This window comes from Hemicordylus capensis, chromosome 14, assembly GCF_027244095.1.
Source record: "Hemicordylus capensis ecotype Gifberg chromosome 14, rHemCap1.1.pri, whole genome shotgun sequence".
Taxonomy (NCBI): Eukaryota; Metazoa; Chordata; class Lepidosauria; order Squamata; family Cordylidae; genus Hemicordylus; species Hemicordylus capensis.
This window is the reverse complement of record NC_069670.1, coordinates 17880683-17900884: the sequence shown is the minus strand read 5'-3', so window position 1 is coordinate 17900884 and position 20202 is coordinate 17880683. Positions and strand designations below refer to the sequence as shown.

Sequence of the window (20202 nt, the reverse complement as noted above, 5' to 3'; positions counted from 1 at the left end):
TAGCAACACACAACCTGGCTCTACGTGTCTGTGGCTTAAAGGGCGGGTATTTCCGACTGACCTAGCTTTATTTTCGTCTCTGTGGTGAGACAGCCAACACTCTGGCTTCTGAATCTTAAAGAGTTTTGTGGCAGCAGACAGAACTGCCACCCTCTCCTCCTTTGCCACGGATTTAAAATCCACCCGCAAGCAGAGACTGTCCACATGGAAAGCTGTGTCTCCCTTTACCAAAAGGGCAGCCATCTTGGTGCCTTTCCCAGAAGGCACTGGCCCTAGGCAGACGACCCAGAGTTCCCTTTGAGCATCCCAAGCTGTAGCTGAAGTGCAGTCACAGCCACTTGGGTTTCACAGTCCTGGCTGCTGCCGTACCTTGCTCCTGCAGGTAGATCATTCGGTCCAGGAGGATTAGGGTCTCCACCAAAGGAGCCAGCAGCAGGGCCAGGCTGAAGAAAGCCACCACCTTCTGCTGCTGGGCCAGCATGGAGGTGAGGGAAGGCAAGTCCAGGCTCACGTTTGGGTCCAGCCCGACACGCTCCAGCCCCAGCCGAGCGTACCTGTTGGTGGGGGAAGAGAATGGTTAGGGGGGCTTCAACTGGCCCTCCAGTTGTGTCCAGAATCTGGATGGATCTGGTCACCCTTCTGCACCTTTCTGTTCCGATGATGCCAAAGCCACAACATGGGGAGGGGAATTCCAAGAGGACGCCTCATCAGTCCAAAACAAACAAGACCCCCAGAGGCAGGGGAGGCTTCTATCTCTTCATTGGACTGGGCAGGAACAGGCACAGCTCCTCATTTGTGCAGCCCTCTTTTCAGATGCAGCCTGCCGCACGCTTCTAATGGCATCTGTGGGTCAGTGCAGGACCAGAAAGGGGTGGGACCACAACCTTTTTAGGCACACAAGAGCCTGATTGGTGCAGACTAAAGGGTCACAGGAACAGAAGAAGCTGCCATAAGGAGTCAGACCCTTCGTCCATCTAGCTCAGTACTGTCTGCACAGACGGGCAGCTTCTCCAAGAGTCTCTTGCCAAGAGACAGGAGTCTCTCTCAGCCCTATCGTGGAGATGCTTCTAGGGAGGGAACTCGGAACCTTCTGCATGCCAGTGCACTTCCACAGAGCTTGGCCCCATCCCTTTGGGGGGACATCTTACAGTGCTCACGGGTCTCAACCAAACCAGGCCAAACCCTGCTTAACAAAGTGGGCCATTCACGCTTGATACCACAAGGCCACCATCCCATTTCCAGCCGTGGCCATGCAGATGCTTTCCACAAGGCCCTTAGAAGCAGCATGAAGCCATCAGCCCTTCCCACAACTGAGGGCTGAGGTAGGCAGCCTTGGCACTCCAGAGGTTGTTGAGCTACAACCTCCTTCGTTAACAAATTACAGCTGGGGATGATGGGAGTTGTGGGAGAGTCAAGGTTGCCTTCCTCGGCATATGGCTTCCCACCATGGAGGGAACAGACAACCATTGAGACTCGTAGCCATTGGCAGGCCTCCTGCATGAACGTGTTGAATCCCCAAATCCTGGTAGTGAGTGGATACTGCAGAGTGGGGAAGGGCTCTGTTCCTCTGGCCTGGCCTTCCTGGGGCCTTGGCTCAGTGGCCGGGCACCTGCTTGGCATGCAGAAGGTCCTGGGTTCAATCCCTGGCAGCATCTCCAGGCAGGGCCGGGAAGGATTCCAGGCTGGAGCCTTGGGGAGCTGCTGCCAGCCAGTGTAGACAACACTAAGCTAGTGAGATCAAGGGTCTGACTCTAGTATACGGCCGCTGCCTGTGTTCTCGAATTCCTGGGGTGACCTCATAATGGCTCAATCCTAGGGCAGGGGTTCCCCAGCAGTATTCCCCATAACAGGGGATCCCAGCTGTTTTTGACTACAGCTCCCATAATCCCCAGCCAAAGGTGGCTGTAGCTTGGAATGATGGGTGCTGTAAAAAGAGCTGGGATGTCCTGTTACAACAGGCCTGCTCAACTTTGCCCCCCCCCCAGCTGTTTTTGGACTACAACTCCCATAGTCTCCAGCTATATTGGCCCATAGTCAAGGATTATGGGAGTTGAAGGCCAACATTTGCAGGAGGGCCAAATTTGAGCAGGCCTGTGTTAACAGGGAACACAGGTCCCCAGACGTTGCTGGACGACAACTTCTCACCACCCCCAGCCACAATGGCCAGAGGCGGGTGATGGGAATCGTAGTCCCACCACCTCCAACGACCCACATTTGGGAACCCCCCTACCCTAGAGGGAAACCAAGGTTGCGGGTCAGCCTGCTGTGATGCTCCCCTTTCCCTCTCCTTGCGGACATTCACCGGGATCCAGGCAGTGGCTGTACTCAGACACTCACTCTTCAAAGCTCAAGCAGTGAGCCTTGTTGATGGTCTGCACCCCGAGGCGCCTCTTGGCCGGGTCAGCAGCCCGGATCACCGTCTCCAGCATGGCCCGGAAGCAGTGCGTCCGCAGGGTGGCGCTCTCCCCTTTCAGCCGCAGGGCGTAGTCCTCGCGGGCGTGGCAGGCCCCTTCCCGGGCCTTGTAGGTCAGCTGGTGGCTGGGCAGAGCCGACACCCAGGCGCTCAGGGGGTAGCCGCAGCCAGGCGAGAGGTGCGCCAGGGCATCCGGGGTGGGGACCTCCTGGGTGGACAGCTTCATGTAGCAGCAGGCCACGGAAGTTATGCCCACCACGTGGGGGCAGCGGACAAACTGCCGGAGGAGGGCCACGCTCAAGTCGCCACAGGCATGCAGGCCTGTGAGTAGGACCTGGCTTCCAGGCGAGGGGCTGCCAGGAGGGCCCCCGTCTCCCCTTCCCCAAAGCTCTTGTCCCTGGGAGGCTGGGCCCTCTTCTCCCCCATCGGCCTCCTCCTCGCCATTCTCCACTGTTCCTTCCTCAAGGTGCATGCTGGGCGGGTTGCGCTCCTCTTCAGCTCCCCCGGGGAAACCCGGGCTTCGATCTTGGGTTCCGTCTGCCCGAGGCAGAGCATCGCCCGCCATAGGAAGCCCTTCCTCGCCCGGCCTGTCTTTCAGCAAATTTAAGAAGTCTTGCCACGGTGCCCTGGGGTCGACCCATCCCACCACGTGCCTTGGTCTGCGGAGAGAGAGGCCGTTTGGAGGCTACAGCGGAGGTGAAAAGAAAGTGGTCAGTGCTCACAGCTCGCCCAGAGGCAAAATGTGGAAGAGCATCCCCATTCCTAGCATTCTGAAAGGGGCTAGATCCGTGCTCCTTATGGCAAGGCCCCGAGACAGCCTCCATCAACCCGAAGTGAGGCTCTCTGACTAATCCTTTCCTGGGCCTCTGCAAAGGTTTGACTGAATGTGCATACTCTACACCAAGGATTCTTAACGCTGGGACTCCAGATGTTATTGGACTTCAGCTCCCATAATCCCCAACTAAAGGCCACTGGGGCTGGGGATTATGGGAGTTGTAGTCCAGCAACATCTGGGGACCCAAGGTTAAGAAACACTGCTCTAGAGCAGGGCTGCTCCACTTTGGCCCGCCTGCCGATGTTGGCCTACAATTCCCATAATCCCTGGCTATTGGCCACTGTGGCTGGGGATTATGGGAGTTGTGGTCCAACATTATCTGGGGAGGGGCTACGTTGAGCAGGCCTGCTCTAAAAGAAACAGAGCCCGCTTAAGCCTGCTCTGTAGTATCTTGGAAAGTGTATACTTCGTAGAGATGTGAAGGTTTTTTGTGGGGGGGACTTTAGTGGAAATTCTCCCCCCCCACACACTTTTTCTTGGGTTTCCTCCCAAAATTTCCAGGTTTTGTTGAGGCAAAAGAAAAAACCCAGGTTCCCCAAATGTTTCTGGTTTCCCCCAGGTCTTCACATCTCTAACCCCGAGTGCTGGGAAGTGTAGCCCTTCCTAGTGCTTTCCCCGTAAGGCTCTTAAGAGAGGGCTCCTCCATCTCTCTTAAAGGGCCCTCCCAGCACTGAGAAAAGCGCAGTCCTGTGCGGAAGTCAGCAGAGGGAGAAAGGGCTCTCTACACTGAAGGTTTTTTTGCCAAAGTGGCCCCTGCTTGAAAAAGAGTGAAGATCACTGCACTAGATTATAGTAATGACAGAATCTATTTAGTAGCCAAGGCATATCTGTACTACAGGCAGCTAAGAGGCCCTCTAGTGCTCAGTGAGGGTATAAACAAAGCTCCCCCACAAACCTCCTCCTGGTTGGCGTCTTGACCGCCGAAATCCTCGGCGCGTCTCCTCGCGTGAGCTCCTCGGGCTTGCTCTTTCTTCAGGGCCAGCATCAGCTCCCTGTCAAACCTGCTCGCCTGGTTAACCAGTTGCAGGTCTCCCTCTATGGCGGTGACAGATAAACCGAGACCGAATGAGAGGAAACGAGAGAGGTGGCCCTAGGGAAGGAGAAAGGGGGGCTTTCAAGGCAGCTTTTGCGAGTTTGGAAGGCAGCATCAGGTCAAAGTGAGATGATTTAGGTCAGCCTCCTGGCTGCAAGAGCTCCAGCTGGAGACCTCTGTGCCACATGCAAGTGAGACAGGAAGGCAATAGCTCCTCCCCTGTTTGACATCTCAAGCAACTTCTAGTCCAATCCCCTGCCCAGTACAGGAAACTGCTACAGCACCCCTAACTGATGGCTGTCTAGCCTCTGCTTGGAAACCTAGAAGGAAGGAGAGCTTGAGGCAGGATGTTCCACTGCCTAACCTGGTTAGGAGAGGAGAGCTAGTCTTGTGGTAGCAAGCATGACTTGTCCTCATAGCTAAGCAGGGTCTGCCCTGGTTGCATATGAATGGGAGACTTGATGTGTGAGCCCTGCAAGATATTCCCCTCAGGGGATGGAGCCACTCTGGGAAGAGCAGAAGGTTCCAAGTCCCCTCCCTGGCAGCATCTCCAAGATAGGGATTAGAGAGACTCCTGCTTGCAACCTTGGAGAAGCCGCTGCCAGTCTGTGAAGACAATACTGAGCTAGATAGACCAATGGTCTGACTCAGTATAAGGCAGTTTCCTATGTTCCTAACAGCTCCTACAGTTAGGAAATTCTTCCAAATGTCTAGCCTACATCTGCGCCCTTTCAGTTTCAACCTGCTGCTTCTAGTGCCTTAAGTGGCATTGCTTCAGATCTCTGAAGGTGGCTCTCCCATCTCTCCTGGGTCTTCTCTTTCCCAGGCTAAACATACCCAGCTCCTTCAATGGTTCCTCACAGAACTTGGTTTCCAGACACCTCATCCCCTTTTAAAGCAAGCCAGTGGCCTGCTGTCATTGCTGCCACTAGAACATGCAGGGAGCGTTCTACTGAAGCAAGTGTTATATACTGGAAGACCTAAAATTAGACATTGTTTGGAAGTGCCTACGCGAGTACACAGCTGCTCCAAGGTGGGTCACGGTTTCTCTGCAAGCCACCCTATGGCAGATCCCCAAACCCCTGCAGACTTGCCTGCCCAGAGCCAACATCGACGACATGACGGCACCCAGTGAGGTCACTCAGCTTCTTCACCACCTGTAAGGAATGTGGGAAAGAGCCAGGTGGGAAGGGCAGAGCTTGTCAATAGCGAAAGTCCAAACTAGGCCACGCAGATGTTCTCAAGCTCAAATCCCCAGATTATGTTGGACTACAACTCACATCATCCCATATCACAACAGGCCACTGTGGCAGGGAATGATGGGAGCTGTACTCCAACAACATTTGGGGAGGCACGTTTGAGAACCGGGGAGGGGAGGACCCCCTGACCAAAAGGCAGCTCCGACGCTTGAAATCTCCCATGAGATTTCTCAGTCTCCCAATCTCGAGAGGCTGTGGTGCTCATATTAGGCTCAGACAGAACTCCCACCCCATCCTGTTAGGGAGAAGAGAGCTATCGTCTCTTTCTGCCTTCCCTTACAGCATCCCACTTGTCTCGCTTGCTTGAGCCATCCCGACTGCTTTGTAACCTCATTGGGAGTCGCACCTGTCCAAGCTGTCGGATTTCGTGCTGCTTTTTGGGCTTCACGTGCTTCCGGAAGAGCGGGTTCAGTTTCACACTCTGACACTGGTTCTCCCTGAATTCCTCTGGCCTCCCATTGGTCGATGACCCCGCCTCGCCCCTGGGCCTCCTGGGAAAGGCCAAGGTGTGAGCAGTAGCTTTGAAGGCCAAGAGGGTGAGTGGCCACACGGAGCTGTAACTGAACAAGTCAGAGAGCGGGGAAGAAGTTCAGGTGTGACTGAAATCCCAGCAAAGCATGGGGAGATGGGGGGGAGGGGCGGGGAGACAGGGAATGAAATGCAGCCAATTCAGGGGTGGAGCATGGAACTGCAGGAGCAGCTGTGCATATTGATCCAGGCTGCTTTTGAGCTTGGTATATATCAGGGGTTTGGCTACACCTTATGGCAGGGGTCCTCAAAGTTGGGTCCCTAGATGTTGCTAGACAAAAACAACTCCTATCATCCCCAGCTTCTGGCCAAGGGGACCCAAATTTGAGAATGTTTGCTTTACGGAGTCAACACCTTTCTCACGTTTCCTCCTGCTGTAACACTCATGAGAAGAAAGAGGACTGAATTCCCCCAAACGGTCTCAGTGTTTTGAGGGAATCCTCACCTTGGCTCCAGAATCACTCTAGAGCAAGGGTGACCAACTCGAGACTCTCCAGGTATTGGACTACAACTCCCATCATCCCCAGCTGCAGCAGGTGATGATGGAAGTTGTAGTCCAACAAGAACCAGAGAACCTCAGATGGGCCAGCCCTGTTCTGCCTGGATTCAGAACATATAGCTGTGAAGTCGTCTCTGTGCATTTCAAGAGCTTCAGACAGACAACTGTCTCCCATGCTCCAGGGGGCAGGGGGAAACAGGCAGGGGGCAACCGTGATGTGTGACCCACTCCTTTTACCACTAGCACTCCTTTTAAAAAGATGTTTTATGTTGTGGACCAGCGTGAATCAAGGGGCTTGTTCTTGCAACAGCCCGAAGGAGATGAGCTCTCCCTGCCCGCCTGCCCTACCTGACTTCCAGGGAGCTTCTATTCTCCAACAGGAGCGTAGCCAGCTGTGGGGATGAGAGATCAGCCAGGGCTTCTTGCCAGGAAACTGGAAGGCTTCCCCACAGATTATCTGTGAAAAACTCCTACAGGAAGGAAGGAAGCTAAATCTAAGTACATGTATATGAAATAAAAACATTCTTCCCATTTAATCTCTGTCTCCATCTCGCTAATGTTCCTTTGTTATCTCCCCCCGGTCAAGTTTTAGATTGTATATCCTTTGGGGCAGGGACCTGCACCCTTATACTTTGTATAGCAGCACCATGCACATTGATGGCACAATATAAAAAACAAAAGGAGTAAAAAAGGGTCACAGATTCAGAGTTGAAAGGGGGAAAGACCGCAGCCAACTCCATCTTCCTGTACATAAGGCAAGACCGTCCACCTATCCCGTCTTCCTGTACACAAGACAAGACCGTCCACCTATCCCTCCCACCCCACTCCACAAACACAAGGCAGGCGTTTCAGTGTTTTTGAGGATGCTGTCTCACAGGGCCGCAAGGCTGGGGTTTGACTTACGATGATGTAGGCATCTGCGATGAAGCTGTAGAGGGAGAGGACACGGGTGATGTCTTTGGCTAAGCGCTGCTTCTGCTCCAGAGAGAATCCTGTCATAGCGGAAGGTCTGGGAGGGAGATGGAAAGAGCCAGAGTTAGGGGGCTGATGGGAGGGCAAAGGGTTGATATGGCAGAGAAAGGGGAGCCAGGCAAAAACAAGTGGAGAGAGCAAGAAGAGTCCAGGCAGGAAGTGAGTGACTGGACGCACAGGTGAGGGGACTGGGACCAACAAGAGGAAAGGGTGGGATCTGGGCTGCGCTGAAAAGGAAGGCAGAGAATGGGTAGGTGCAGTTCTAGTCCACACTGTAAACAGGTGTGAAACTGGTTCAACAGTAAGCGCTTCCCAACAGAGAATCCTTCTGGGAGTTGTAGCTTTGTGAGGATTCTGCCACATGAATCCCAATTTTTGGCTTTTACAATTACAGTGTCCAGAATGCCTCAGTATAGAGGTTAACTTGATCAATGGACAGGGGCTTAATGACCATTTGGAGGCAAAGGAGCTTCAAGCCTCCATCGGAGACAGGCGTCAGGGACTGGCAAAAGGACCCTGGCCTGGCCAAAGGCTAGGCTACCGCACGAGGGAGTCTCTCCGAACCAAGAAAGCAATCTGGGCTTTTGCTCCTCTTTTGGATAGCTCCCTGGCTTAACGGGGTTGCCAGTACAGCTGATCAGACTAGGCACCACTTAGACGGAAGAGAGACCATGAGGGTTGCCAACTTATTTAATGGCTCCTGCTCCTATGCACCTCACAGCAACTTTATGGACAGGCTTCAGTGGGTGATTAATGTTCACTTGTTGAGCCATCCTGCAGAGGAAGCGACTGTAAACGGCAGAAGAGCACAGAAAGATGGGGTAGAGTGGCAACCCTGAATAAAGGACACGCTGCCTAGGCCTGACTCTGTTGCCACGGCAACGCGCTCTCCTGTCTCTGCCAGCAGCCCGCCTCCAATAAGGGGCGATCCCAAAGGCGCGCATGCGCAATCCTTACCGGCTTTTCCTCGCGCCCGGCCACGCATGCGCTTTCCTGTCGTTACCTGTAGAGGTGCGCTAAGCTTGTCCCAGGCCTGCTTCCTTCCGTTTCTTTTCCTTTGCTCTCTTGAGGGAGAGGCTCGCCTTCAGAGGCGAGCTCGAGGGCTGGAGTTGACACCTCTCCTCCTCTTCCTCACACTTGGGACTTTTCTCCTTGAGGGTGGGGAACAGAAATGCCAAGTAAACAGTGGACATGAATAAACTCCTCAGTCAGTAGTAGGGGATAGAGCGAGAAAGATAAGAACTAGAACGGCGGCAACACGGCTTGAGCTTCCGGTTTAAAACGGAAGAGCAGCTGCGGGCCGGGGTGCCCACAGAACGCCGCTCTAGCCATCAGCACCTCTATGGTGAATCCCCACTCCCTACCTCGCAGGTTTTGCGTTAGGAGTTGAGAGCATAGAGAGAGCGCATCTATTTATACGAAACAGCCTCCTACTTTTAAATGTTTTTCCTCACCTCTGTGGTTCGGAACCGAGATAAATCCAGTTCAGGTCGTGACCGGAAGTACCCTGGAGACGAAGCCCAGGTGACTCTAGGCAATTCCCTTCTCTATGGGTGTTCGTGGCGGGAGTCGCTTCCGCCTTCTCTCTCGCCGTGGAGTCGAGTCTGGGCTGCTGAAGGTGGTCGAGGTTCAGGGGCGGACACGCACCCCTTGGGCTGCTCCAGAGGTAGCATCATAGAGACGTCTCTGTTCATACTTGTTATTGTGGAGGGGTGTGTGTGTGTGTGTGTGGCTCAGTGGGCAGAGCACGTGCTTCGCATGCGGAAGATCTCTGGGTCAACCTTGGCAGCTGTTCCAGACAGGGAGAGACCCCTGGAGCTTTGCTGCCACTTCGAGGCGCGACCGTACTGGGGTGCATAGCCTGGATCAAGAGGGGGCACCTTCTTGGGGAGAAGAGTTCTGAGTGGAGTACCTGCTTTGCATGTAGAAGAGCCCAGGCTTCCCCTAGCAGAGCTGGGAAAGACTCCTGCCTGGGATCCTGGAGAGCTGCTGCCAGTCAGTGCAGACAATACTGAGCGAGATGGACCACCAGTCTGATAGATATTAAGACGCGCTTTGCACACAGAAGGTCTCCTATTTGATCCCTGGCAGCATCTCCAAGTAGGGCTGGGAAGGAACTTTTTCTGAAGAACTGCGGCCCATCTGCGGAGCCAGCGTGGTGTAGTGGTTAGAGTGCTGGACTGGGACCGGGGAGACCTGAGTTCAAATCCCCATTCAGCCATGAAACTAGCTGGGTGATTCTGGGCCAGTCACTTCTCTCTCAGCCTAACCTACTTCACAGGGTTGTTGTGAAAGAGAAACTCAAGTATGTAGTACTCTGGGCTCCTTGGAGGAAGAGTGGGATATAAATGTAAAAATCATCATCATCATCATCATCACTATAAACAACTGAGCTAGATAGACCAGAGACAGGGGCGTAGCAAGGTTGGAGTGGGCCCATAGACAAGATTTTAAAATGGGCCCCTCGCTGATATACACAAACACACTTCACAATATATAGTGCATTCACACTCACATCCCCATTATGAATACGGTGAATATCTAGTTCACATTGAATCTAGTTCTTTTACTCTCTGCTACTGCCGATCTCCAAGAGACTCAACATAATTCATAGAGGGTGCAACATGGGTGGGTGGGGAGTCATGTGATGTGCCTCTGGGGGGCCCCTCGAGGCAGTGGGGCCCCAAGACGACTGTCTCCCCTTGCCTAATGGTAGTTACGCCCCTGATCAGAGAGCTGCTTCCCTAGAAGATTTTCTGTATTACGTACATTTTGATGTTGATTTATACCTACAAAGGACTGTGTCTGTTCTGTTTTACCAACTGCCTTAGAAACAGTGTTGAAGGGCCGTATTTATTACTCTATTGCACATTTTACAAGGATGTTCAAATTAATTTTCTTCTTTTTTAATGGAATTTCCTGGCCACACCGATGAGTTTTATTTAGATTATTTGTTGTCATATTTTAAAAACTCAGTGTCTTGGAATGTGGCCAATGTGTAAAATTTGCAAAGAACTCACCATCTGATTACTGTTGGTAGCTGTTGTCTGTTTATTATTGATGGTCGATGACCGAAATAAAGATTTCTATCTATCTAGTGTTGAAGGGTAGTCTAAATAACCTTTCAAAATAAATGGAAGCCCATCGTCCCCACAGTCTTCAAACTATGCCTGTATTTCAAACAGTTGGATATGGTTTACTGTATCTTGACGTTAGATACCAGTTTTAGTTACCAGTGGAAAAAATAGCTAGAATAATCCAAGGTCTTTTCATGTGGTAGCAAGTGTGAATTGTCTCCTTTGCTAAGCAAGGTCTCCTCTGGTTTGCATTTGGATGGGTTACATGTGAGTGCAGTCTATAGCAAGATATTCCCCTCAGGAGATGAAGCTGTAGCTCAGTGGTAGAGCATCTGCTTGCATGCAGGAGGTCCTGGGTTCAATCTCTGGCATCTCCAGGTAGGGCTGAGAGAGACTGCTGCGTGAAATCTTGGAGAAGCTGCTGCCAGTCAGTGTCGACAATACTGAGCTAGATAAACTAATGGTCTGGTTTTGTATAAGGCAACTGGCTTTGGTCTCCCTGTGGGATGACCTGTGCAGCGAGAGTGTGAGCCTGTTAATTCTCTTGGCTCTCTCAGCACCTTTTGATACCATTGACCATGGTATCCTTTTGGATAGGCTGGCCAAGCTGGTTGTGGGAGGCACTGCTTGGAAGTGGTTCTGCTCCTACCTCGTGGCCCATTTCAGAAAGGTGTGCTGGGGGACGACTGCTTTACCCCTTAGCAGTTATGTTTTGGGATTCCGCAGGGTTCCATTCTTTCCTCTATGCTGTTTAACGTATACATGAACTTCTGGGGGAGGTCATCCAGAGATTTGGCCTCTGGTGTCATCAGTATGAGGATGACACTCAATTGTATCTCTCTTTCTCATCATTTGATTTTTAAAACTGAATATTTTTTAAAAAGCTTTTAAATGGCTTTGTATTTTGTATTTATTTATTTTTGGTGTGTTGTGATTTCATGTCATGTGTTTTTACTTGATGTTTTAATGCTGTGTTGTGCGCTGCCCATTTGTTATGAAGTTTATCATGATGATGATGATGGCAAGCAATACATTTGAAACAGCATTGCAACATGTGAACAGAGTAGCTGCAACCTCAGTAGTGAGGTTTGTGTGCAGCCTTGTGTTTGGGCTCAGCAGGCTGTTGGCCAGAGGTTGCCCTTCAGCTCCTCCACCCCACCCCACCCCACCCCACCCCAAGCCTGGGATGCCAGACCTTGAGCTGTGACACATGCACACACCCAGGGGCTTGATGAGCTCAGCATATGTCACAAACCTGTCTCTCCAGCCTTGCAAGGTAGATCTAGGGTGCCGAGGGGCTGTGTCCAGGGTAGGCATGGTGTGGGATGCATTTGGGCAAAGGAATGAGGGACGGGGCATTGCTGTTGCTGCTTCAGCCCTTTAGCCTTTGTGACTTAATCTCCTGGCCTGCTTTTTCACTGGGAAACCTGGTGAGCGCCTGCTGTGGTGGTAGCATTTGTGGTGGTAGCGTCCCCAGGGGTCCACATGCTTCCTCCCTTTACCTGGAGGTGGGGGGAACCCCTGCCCCTGTTTCAGGAGGGACCAGTTAAGCATCACTGCTCACCTCTTCAGTGTCCTACACTTGTCCTAGTTAGCCCTGTTTCTGTTCGACTGTGTTACTTGTAGGGGGGGGGGCAAAGTGAAGCCCATCTACAATCCCCCCCAACGCAATATGGGTCACTAAGTGACTAATAAGAGGAGAGCTTCCCCCACCTCCTGTGACATGGGGCTGGGTGAAGGTGAAAGAGCAGTGGATTCCTCTTGCTTTCCCTCAAAGGCCTGAGGGGCGGGCGGGCGGTTGGTGGGGCAAAGCTTTTCTAGAAAGTGCCCACAAGATTCTGGGACTTCTTGGTGCATTTCCACTTCTCTCAAGAGCAGACCTCGGGCAGAAATGTCAGCGTAGTAAAGGCCCTCCTCGTTAGCTTTAAAACGGAATGTTCTGTGTTTGGCCAGTGGTGGGAACCCATCCCTTACCCCTCGTCTTCTTTTTCCAGGGTAACATGTGACGAGTCCAACACCATGCACCATCCAGTCTCCTCAGAGCCGTGTCTGCCTGCCGTTTTCTCCTCGTAGTGACTGTCCACTTCTGGAGGGCACCATGTCGGATCTCCTGCTCAACCTGGACACAACCCTCCCCCAGCGGACGAAGAAGAATTGCTCTGAGGGCAACAAGAAGCACCAGCGCTTTGTCCGACGGCGCCACTTCCTGGAGCGGAAAGGCTTCTTGAAGCAGAAGCAGCTGCCGGCCCAGGCTCCCCTGCCCAAACGGGACGCTTCTCGTGGGGGCGCAGGGGTGGACCAGGAGAGGGACAAGAAAAAGCAGAAGGTCGACCGGCAAGACGGCCTTTTTGGCCGGGACAGAGTAGGGAAGGAAGATGGCGCCTTGCGGGAAGATGGCTCCACCCAGCAGGCTGAAACGCCGCCCAAGGGAAACGCAAATCACTGTGCCAAGGACTCGGGCCCCGCTTCCTGCCCCCCTTCCAAGGCCCCCCCGGTCACGAGCAGAATGGGCGGAGCCTCCGCGCGGCAAAATGGAGCCTGGGTGAGCTGCAGTGCCGGAGAGAAAGCCAGCCTGTTGAGTGAGTTTGAGAGCGGCCTCTCCGCTGCGGCCCCGGCCCTGACCAAGCCCAACAAGATGGTGGCCGTTGACTGCGAGATGGTCGGCACCGGGCCTGGCGGGCGGAACAGCGAGCTGGCGAGGTGCAGTGTCGTCAGCTACCATGGGGACTTGATGTACGACAAGTTCATCCGGCCCGTCAACCCCATCACCCACTTCCGGACCAGGTGGAGCGGCATCCAGAGGCATCACATGCGGAACGCTGTTCCCTTCAAGGCAGCCCAAAAAGAGGTGAGAGGGCAACGGGGCTCCTTGGTGTTGGCCTGCCGGAGCCCTTGCAGGGCCCTGCCGTTCGGAGGGCACGTGCCACACACTCCGCTGGGGCTCCGCGTGTTTTCACGGGGGAAGAGAGCTGGTCTTTCACTGGGGCGGAGAGCCGGAACTGTCCCCTTTGCTTAGCAGGCTCAGCCTTGGTTTGCATTTGGATGTGAGCCCCGTAAGATATTTCCCCATAGGGGATAGGGCCAGAGCTCGGCACAAGGGCATCCGCATGCTTACATGCAAGAGATTCCGAGTTCAATCCCTGGCAGCATCTCCGGTTTCAATCAGAATTGTATTTGTCCTAGGCTGCCCTGTTTCTCTTGTACTATGTTACTTGTCAGGAGGCCAAAGTGAAGCCATCTTCCATCCCCACCCCCACCCCCCATGTTAGTCATTGTCCAGTCATTTTATGATGCATCCGTTGTCTGGTTCCTAAATTTTTGGGCTCATTCCTGCATCCAAAGAAAAGTGGCCAAGGCCTGCTTGATTGATTGATTTAGAATATTTATGCCCTCCCCCTCCAGTACTCTCCTGCTCGGGGCAGCTCCCAACATTACTAAAATAGATACAATATATAAACAATAAATTAATCAAATTAAACAAGTTAGAAGACCAAGTTACGAATTTTAAAAGTTTCAAATTAAAAATTATAAGTAAAAAAACTAAAAACCAGATATAAGCAGCAGACAGAATATTAAAAAGCCTCTCTAAAGATGTCTTCAGTCGTTTTTTTAAAAAACCCAGAGGGAAGGAGCATGATGAAGCTCTTCCAGGAGAGTGTTCCCAAGTCAAGGGGCCACAATTGAAAAGGCCCTGTCTCTAGACCCAATCAGCCCGATCTCCCTGAGTGGCGGGGCCATGAGCAAGGCCTGAGATACTGAACGGAAGGTCTGTTCAGATTAGATGCTTTTGAACTCACAGGTTTTGACCAAGCACCACCTTCTCTTTCAGATCCTGAAGCTCCTCTCTGGGAAGATTGTCATAGGCCACGCCATCCACAATGACTTCAAGGCCCTTAAGTACTTCCATCCCAAATCATTGACCAGGGACACCTCAAAGATCCCCCTGCTCAACCGCAAGGCTGGCTTCCCAGAGACCGAGGTAGCCTCCCTGAAACGCCTCACCAAGCAGCTGCTCCACAGGGACATCCAGGTAATAACCCTCTCCTGCATCCCTGAAAACCTGAGCAGCACCCAATGGAGAGCCAGGGGGTGGGGAGACTCCAGGGCTCTCTGGCCTTCTGGAGGAATAAGTTCCTGGGTTGATCCGTGGCTTAGCTCTAAGAAGCTCAGAAGAGTCTTTCTGGATCCGGGCCACCAAAGGGCCACTGAATCCACATCCTGCTTTCCACTTTGGACAGCTGGATGTCTCTGGCAAACCCACGTGCAGGAGATGAAGGTAATATCCCTCCCTCACTCTTTGCCTTCCAGGAACTGGGATTCAGAAGTAGACTGCCCCTAGAGATCCCATTCCTCCGTCAACAGCTATCCATAGACCTTTCTTCCTCCTCCCTAAATCTGCCTAGTCCCCTGTTAAAGTGATCTAAGCCAGTGTCCATCACCGCACCTTGTGACGGCAGACTCCATGCATTAATGTTGGGTTGCGCGAAGGAGTACTCCCTTTCGTCGAATCTACCGGCCATCCGTTTCGTTTGGTGAGCCCACAGTCTAGTGCTCTGGGTGAGGGAGAAAAGCTTTCCTCGGCCCGCTTTGTCCACACCATACACCATTTTACCACTGGCGCTCCATTTCTGTCATTCGTGGTATTCCCCAAGTCCCCTCGCAGCTGCCTTTCTTCCTAAACAAGCCCCAGACCCTTGAGCCAGCGAAGAAGAAGAGCTTGCTTGGGGTTTCCCTTCCACCTCATGACAGGGAGGTACCCCCTGCTACGCTCTAAAGAGGTGCTTTCCGTCGTTTCCCAAAGAGAGCAGACATTCCCTTGACTCTGGCTTCTCTTGTGCTGAAGGTGGCTGCCCTGCAGAATGTGTTCCTCCATTCAGGTGTGTTCGAGGGGGGCCGTTGCGAGCCTCTGCCCAGTGAGGGAGCTTGGCTGGTGTCTTCCTGCCCTCATCCCGTCTCTCCCTGCCCTTCCCTGCAGGTTGGCCAGCACGGCCACTCCTCGGTCGAAGACGCCCAGGCCACCATGGAGCTCTACAAGCTGGTTGAAGCCGAGTGGGAGAGGCACCTGGCCCTGTCTCCAGCTCAGGACTAACTGTCTGGGGTCGCCGGCAGCCCTTTGCCATGGAGCAAGCTGGCCTTGGCATCCTGGCCAAGAGCTGCGGGTGCCCGGGGTGCGGTTCTGACGGGTCCCTCGGAGCGTGGGGGTGGGGCGGAAGGGAGAGCGTCTCAACAGAACTGAAGCCGGAGCGGGAGGGTGGGGGGAGCTGGCCACGTGTGGAGATGGATCTCTGGAGGCGGCGATTACATCGTTTTCAGCTCAGGCGGGGGTTTGTGCATTCCTTGGAGGCCCGTCAGCAACTTCCCGTGTGCCTGCTCAGTGGTGGCGGCGGCGGCCCGTTCTTCTTGCCGTAGGCTGGGGTTGTGGGGACAACTCCTTTGCCACCCAGGCAGGAAGCGCCGCCACCTGTGGGCTTCTCAACGGTGCTAACCGCTCCCCAGAACCGCAGTGTTGCCTTGCCATCACCGGGGGGATAGTTACGGGGGCCTGGAGAGCCGGTCAGAGCCAAATGGGCCGAGGCGGAGAAGCCAGGCGGAGGCGTCTGCTGCTTCCTTGGCCTGCGTGCCTTTGGCTGTCTGATGCAGCCCTGTCCTGCCTTTGCCACGGCCCAGGGAGACCTCCTTCCTCCCCTGCCTCTCCATGGTCCTGGTGGTGGAGGCCAGCAAGGTTCTGTAGGAAGCTGCCTTATACCAAGTCAGACCAGTTGGTCTCTCTGGCTCAGGAGAGTCTGCCCTGAGTGGCGGCGGCTTCTCAGCCCTGCCTGGAAATGCTGCCAAGGACTGAACCTCCTGAATCCAGAGCGGATGCTTCCCCAATGCTGAGCTGTGGCCCTTCCCGTTGGTAGCTTGGCTGGGCCAACAGTTGGGTCCCCCGTGGGCTGCAGAGGGGAACAGCTGCTTTGAGAGGCAGCTCTGTGGTGGGTCTCCGTCCCACCCCGAAGGGCTGGAGGCCAAGTGTGAGGTGAAGCTCTCCCCAGGAAGCTCTGGGCACTTGGTCTGGTTCCAGGGGTCTTGGGCCAGGTGACCAAGCTGGCAACAAGGTCATCCGGAGCTTGTTGGTGACCAGAGCACTGTCCAGACAGAGTGCAGGGACCTTTCCATGCTGCTTTGGTCTGGCCCGTGTCTTCCTTTGGCTGACACTGCTTGCCCCGATGTTGCCGTTGTCAGTGGTGCCAGTGCCCGGGAAGAGGGTGCTGGGCCTGGGTTCGATGCATTTGGGTTAAGCCCTCTCCCTGAATTGCCCGGTGGGGCAGTGCACCTGGCGATTGGGCCCTCTCAGAAGACCCCACCACGTTCCTCCTTGCCTCCCCATCCGGACCTTGTGAGCCAGGCGTCGGGGTCCCCCTTCCAGCCCACCCGTGGCAGCGCGTAGCGAAGGGCAGGAGGGAATGGGGGCCAGAGCTGGCTTGGGGATCTGGGTGCTGCGTGGGAAGAGGCCTTTCTCACAGCTGACCGGCCTGGGGGGGGATCCTTGGCTAGGGAAGCCGCTGCCTTCTTAGCCAGGGCCACAGGATTCCGGGAGGGCCCTCCGGTTTGTCTTTCGTCCCCTTGGGTTGCTGTTCCCTTCCCGGCCCGACGCCCGCCAGAGAAGGGTTGAACTTCGTAGAGGCAGGAGGGGGAAGGCCCACGTGAGGGTGGCTACCACAGGTTTCTTCATCTGTGCCCCGTAACTTCCTGCCATGGGTGAACGGCAGGTATCTGCTGAAAGGTCTGAGGAGCTGGGGTAGCTTCTGGGTGACTGCTCACAGACTCTTCCGGGCAGAGCTGTATAAAGCTGTATCCATCCCCCCCCCCACCCCACCCCGGTTATTTTCCTGTCAGGGAACGAGAGTACAGAGTACATCCATTGCTTGGCAAAATCTGGGGATGCTCTGATCAAAGGGGTCACCTCAGCAGAAGCATCTCCCTGGTCGTCCTGTCCCCGTCCCCCCCAACGTAGCAGCCATTGCTGAAGCAGGGGCGATGCTGAGCGCCCTCTGCTCAGGACCAGGAGTGGCACCCGTGAAGGATCTGGCCCCTCTGAAGGGATCTCACCTGCTTATTCGAATGAATGTAACAGCCTGTGAAGGAGTGGGGAGACAGCAGCTTGCCTTCCAGTTCCACTTGCGTGGCCCGCCTCCCTGCAGTTTTTAGGACCCATCTCTTGTGTTCCTCCTCTTTCTTTTTAGAAAATTCTTTGTCCAAAAAACAAACAAACCACAGATTGGTGCCAAATGAGCTGTGCAATCAAAATAAATTATGCAAAATAGGAGAAACACTTCCGAGTCTGCTCCTGGCATACCAAGTTGCTGCCAGTCCAAATAATGAAATAAAATAACTTGTAAAGTTAAGTGGTGCCGTCAAGTCGGTGTCGACTCCTGGCGCCCACAGAGCCCTGTGGTTGTCTTTGGTAGAGTACAGGAGGGGTTGACCATGGCCTCCTCCCGCGCAGTCTGAGATGATGCCTTTCAGCATCTTCCTAGATCGCTGCTGCCCGAGAGAGGTGTTTCCCATAGTCTGGCAAACCTTCCCACTGGGGATTTGAACCGGCAACCTCTTGCTCCCCAGGCAAGTCGTTTCCCCGCTGCGCCACATGACATCGTCAATATTGGGGGCAGGGGGATCACAGCTCTCTGATTCTCCCAGTATCGCCATAACCGTGGGTTTACACAGCTGTTCTGTGCTTTCTCTCTCGCTGTTTCCATACGGAGACATAACCAGTGATGAACCCCAATTCCTTTGGTAAGCTAGAAGCTTCCCCTACTGAACTGTCCTCCTTCCCTCCCACACCCCCTCCCTAAACGTCCTTGGGATTTTTATCCAGACCATAATTATAAATAGTTATTGAGGATGGAGCGACGAGGTGCTGCCCCTTACCCAGAGCCCTTTCGAAAGCCGGCAAATGGGGCAGAGTCAAAAGAGAATTGCTTGACATAGTGGTGCACGAAAAACAAACGTATATTCCGTGAACTGGAAATATCGCATAGGCCTCAACTTTGTCATGAAGAGAATGAGGACACCTTTGCTTCTAGAGAGAGAGTGGAGTAATGAACATCCCCATAACAACATTAACATAATTATTAACATAATTTCAGTGATCATTCTGAAAATATTTCATATGAAGGGCCTGCCCGCCTACAACCCCCCCCCCCTTCAAATTCCCAGTTTTTCCCACACAGAGCCTTGGATACAGATACGTCAAATGTTTATATACTGCTTATCAACAAAAGTTCCCAAAGCGGCTTACATAGATATAAATTAAGTAAAAGGGGTCACTGTCCCCAAAGGGCTCACAATATAAAAAAAGAAACATAAGGTAGACACCAGCAACAGCCCACAGAGGGGTGCTGTGCTGGGGATGGATGGGGCCAGTTGCTCCCCCCCCGCTAAATACAAGAGAGTTGCCACTTTAAAAAGGTGCCTCTTAGCTCAGTTAGCAGGGCATAAGCCATCTATGGCTTCTTCTTCTTCTTCTTCCTTTCCCTGGCATGGCAGGGCGACATGATCATTCCCTCCTTGTGTCCTTTGGCATCTCTTCCTGTTGAGAAGCACAGCTGGAACAGGGCAGAATGGAATGACTCTTGCATACCTTGTCCGAGTCGTAATGCTCTCCCTGGAAGCAGAGGATTCTGGGTGATTTGGGCTGGGTCAGAGAAAGAGGGTCTGTGCTGTTTTTGCACAGCAAAGAGGATTCTGGGCAAAAAACCTGCTGGAAGCATACCCCAAACTGGTTTTTTTATCCCACCCCTTCCTCTCCCCTGCTTTCCCCCAACCTGAGAAGCCGATTTCCCTCACCGTTCCCAATACTCTTGTCGGCCTCCCTCCAAAGCTTATCATTCTGTGTGTGCTCATGCTGGTGATTTCTGAAAGAGTCTGTCTTTCTGTGCCGGGATTTGTTTTTTCTTTTTTAAAAGAGTAAAATATTTCACGTATTGGTTGCCTCAAGAGCCGTTTCTTTTGTCTGGATACAGCGGGGTGGTCGAGATCCAAAGAGGTGCTTCTTCAATCTTCCCCAGGGGCAACCTTGACTTGTTTTTTCCCCCTCTGAGCAGCTGGCTGACTGACCGCTCCGCCCCCCTTGCAGTGCCAGTCTCCTCCACTGGTTTCAGAACCCTGCAAAGGGGTGGGGGCTTCTAGGAAGACGGAAGGCTGCAGCCCCTTCAGTGGACGGAGTTCATTTCATGGCTCTTTGTGTCCTGGCCAAGAAGGTGGGTTTAAGTGTCTGGCTCTGTCCATTGAAACCCATTAGCCTTCCCCGCCGCAGCGAGGGTGCTCCTGTTTTCCTGTTTCGTGACCTGCATCCCTGGCTTGTTGTGATGAACAGGTGAGGGCTGGACACCCTTTTTGCCGAAGCCATACAAAAGCTCAGGGGAAACTACACTATGGCCCTAGGTTAATATTAGAGAACTCCAAAAGATAATATAAATGGGTATTTTAATAATAAAGGTTGTGAATGCTGCATAAAATTGCTTAAAACTTAATAAGGGTTGTTTTGAAAAGTAATCATACATTAAAAGTCCTCATACATATACCTGACTAAGTAATTAGCTCA

General features: G+C 53.2%; 2 protein-coding genes across 9 annotated transcripts in view; one reads left to right on the top strand and one right to left on the bottom strand.

Moving 5' to 3' along the window:
* METTL25B (methyltransferase like 25B) overlaps nt 1–20202 on the bottom strand; it is a 62376-nt gene that overhangs the window by 1703 nt on the left and 40471 nt on the right. Inside the window, exons 5-12 of one of the 5 annotated variants that reach the window (XM_053278348.1) lie at nt 8543–8690; nt 7471–7576; nt 6916–7037; nt 5887–6100; nt 5376–5438; nt 4144–4338; nt 2338–3098; nt 370–554 (exon numbers count right to left, since the gene is read on the bottom strand). In XM_053278348.1, coding sequence (XP_053134323.1) covers nt 370–554; nt 2338–3098; nt 4144–4338; nt 5376–5438; nt 5887–6100; nt 6916–7037; nt 7471–7566 — 1636 coding nt within the window. In that variant the 5' untranslated portion in view covers nt 7567–7576; nt 8543–8690. The other 4 variants (XM_053278346.1, XM_053278345.1, XM_053278349.1 and 1 more) reach the window with 4 other exon arrangements.
* Nucleotides 8526–19582, top strand: ISG20L2 (interferon stimulated exonuclease gene 20 like 2). 4 transcript variants are annotated; one of them, XM_053278359.1, is made up of 4 exons: nt 8526–9205; nt 12611–13464; nt 14446–14646; nt 14925–15576. In XM_053278359.1, the coding sequence occupies exons 2-4, from the start codon at nt 12715–12717 to the stop codon at nt 15033–15035; spliced, it is 1062 nt and encodes a 353-aa protein (XP_053134334.1). In that variant the 5' UTR covers nt 8526–9205; nt 12611–12714; the 3' UTR covers nt 15036–15576. The 4 variants fall into 4 exon arrangements, with proteins under 4 accessions (XP_053134334.1, XP_053134330.1, XP_053134333.1 ...); XM_053278355.1 differs by lacking the exon at nt 14925–15576 and adding an exon at nt 15592–19582 and having other exon boundaries at nt 8530–9205; XM_053278358.1 differs by lacking the exons at nt 8526–9205; nt 14925–15576 and adding exons at nt 11892–11925; nt 15592–19582.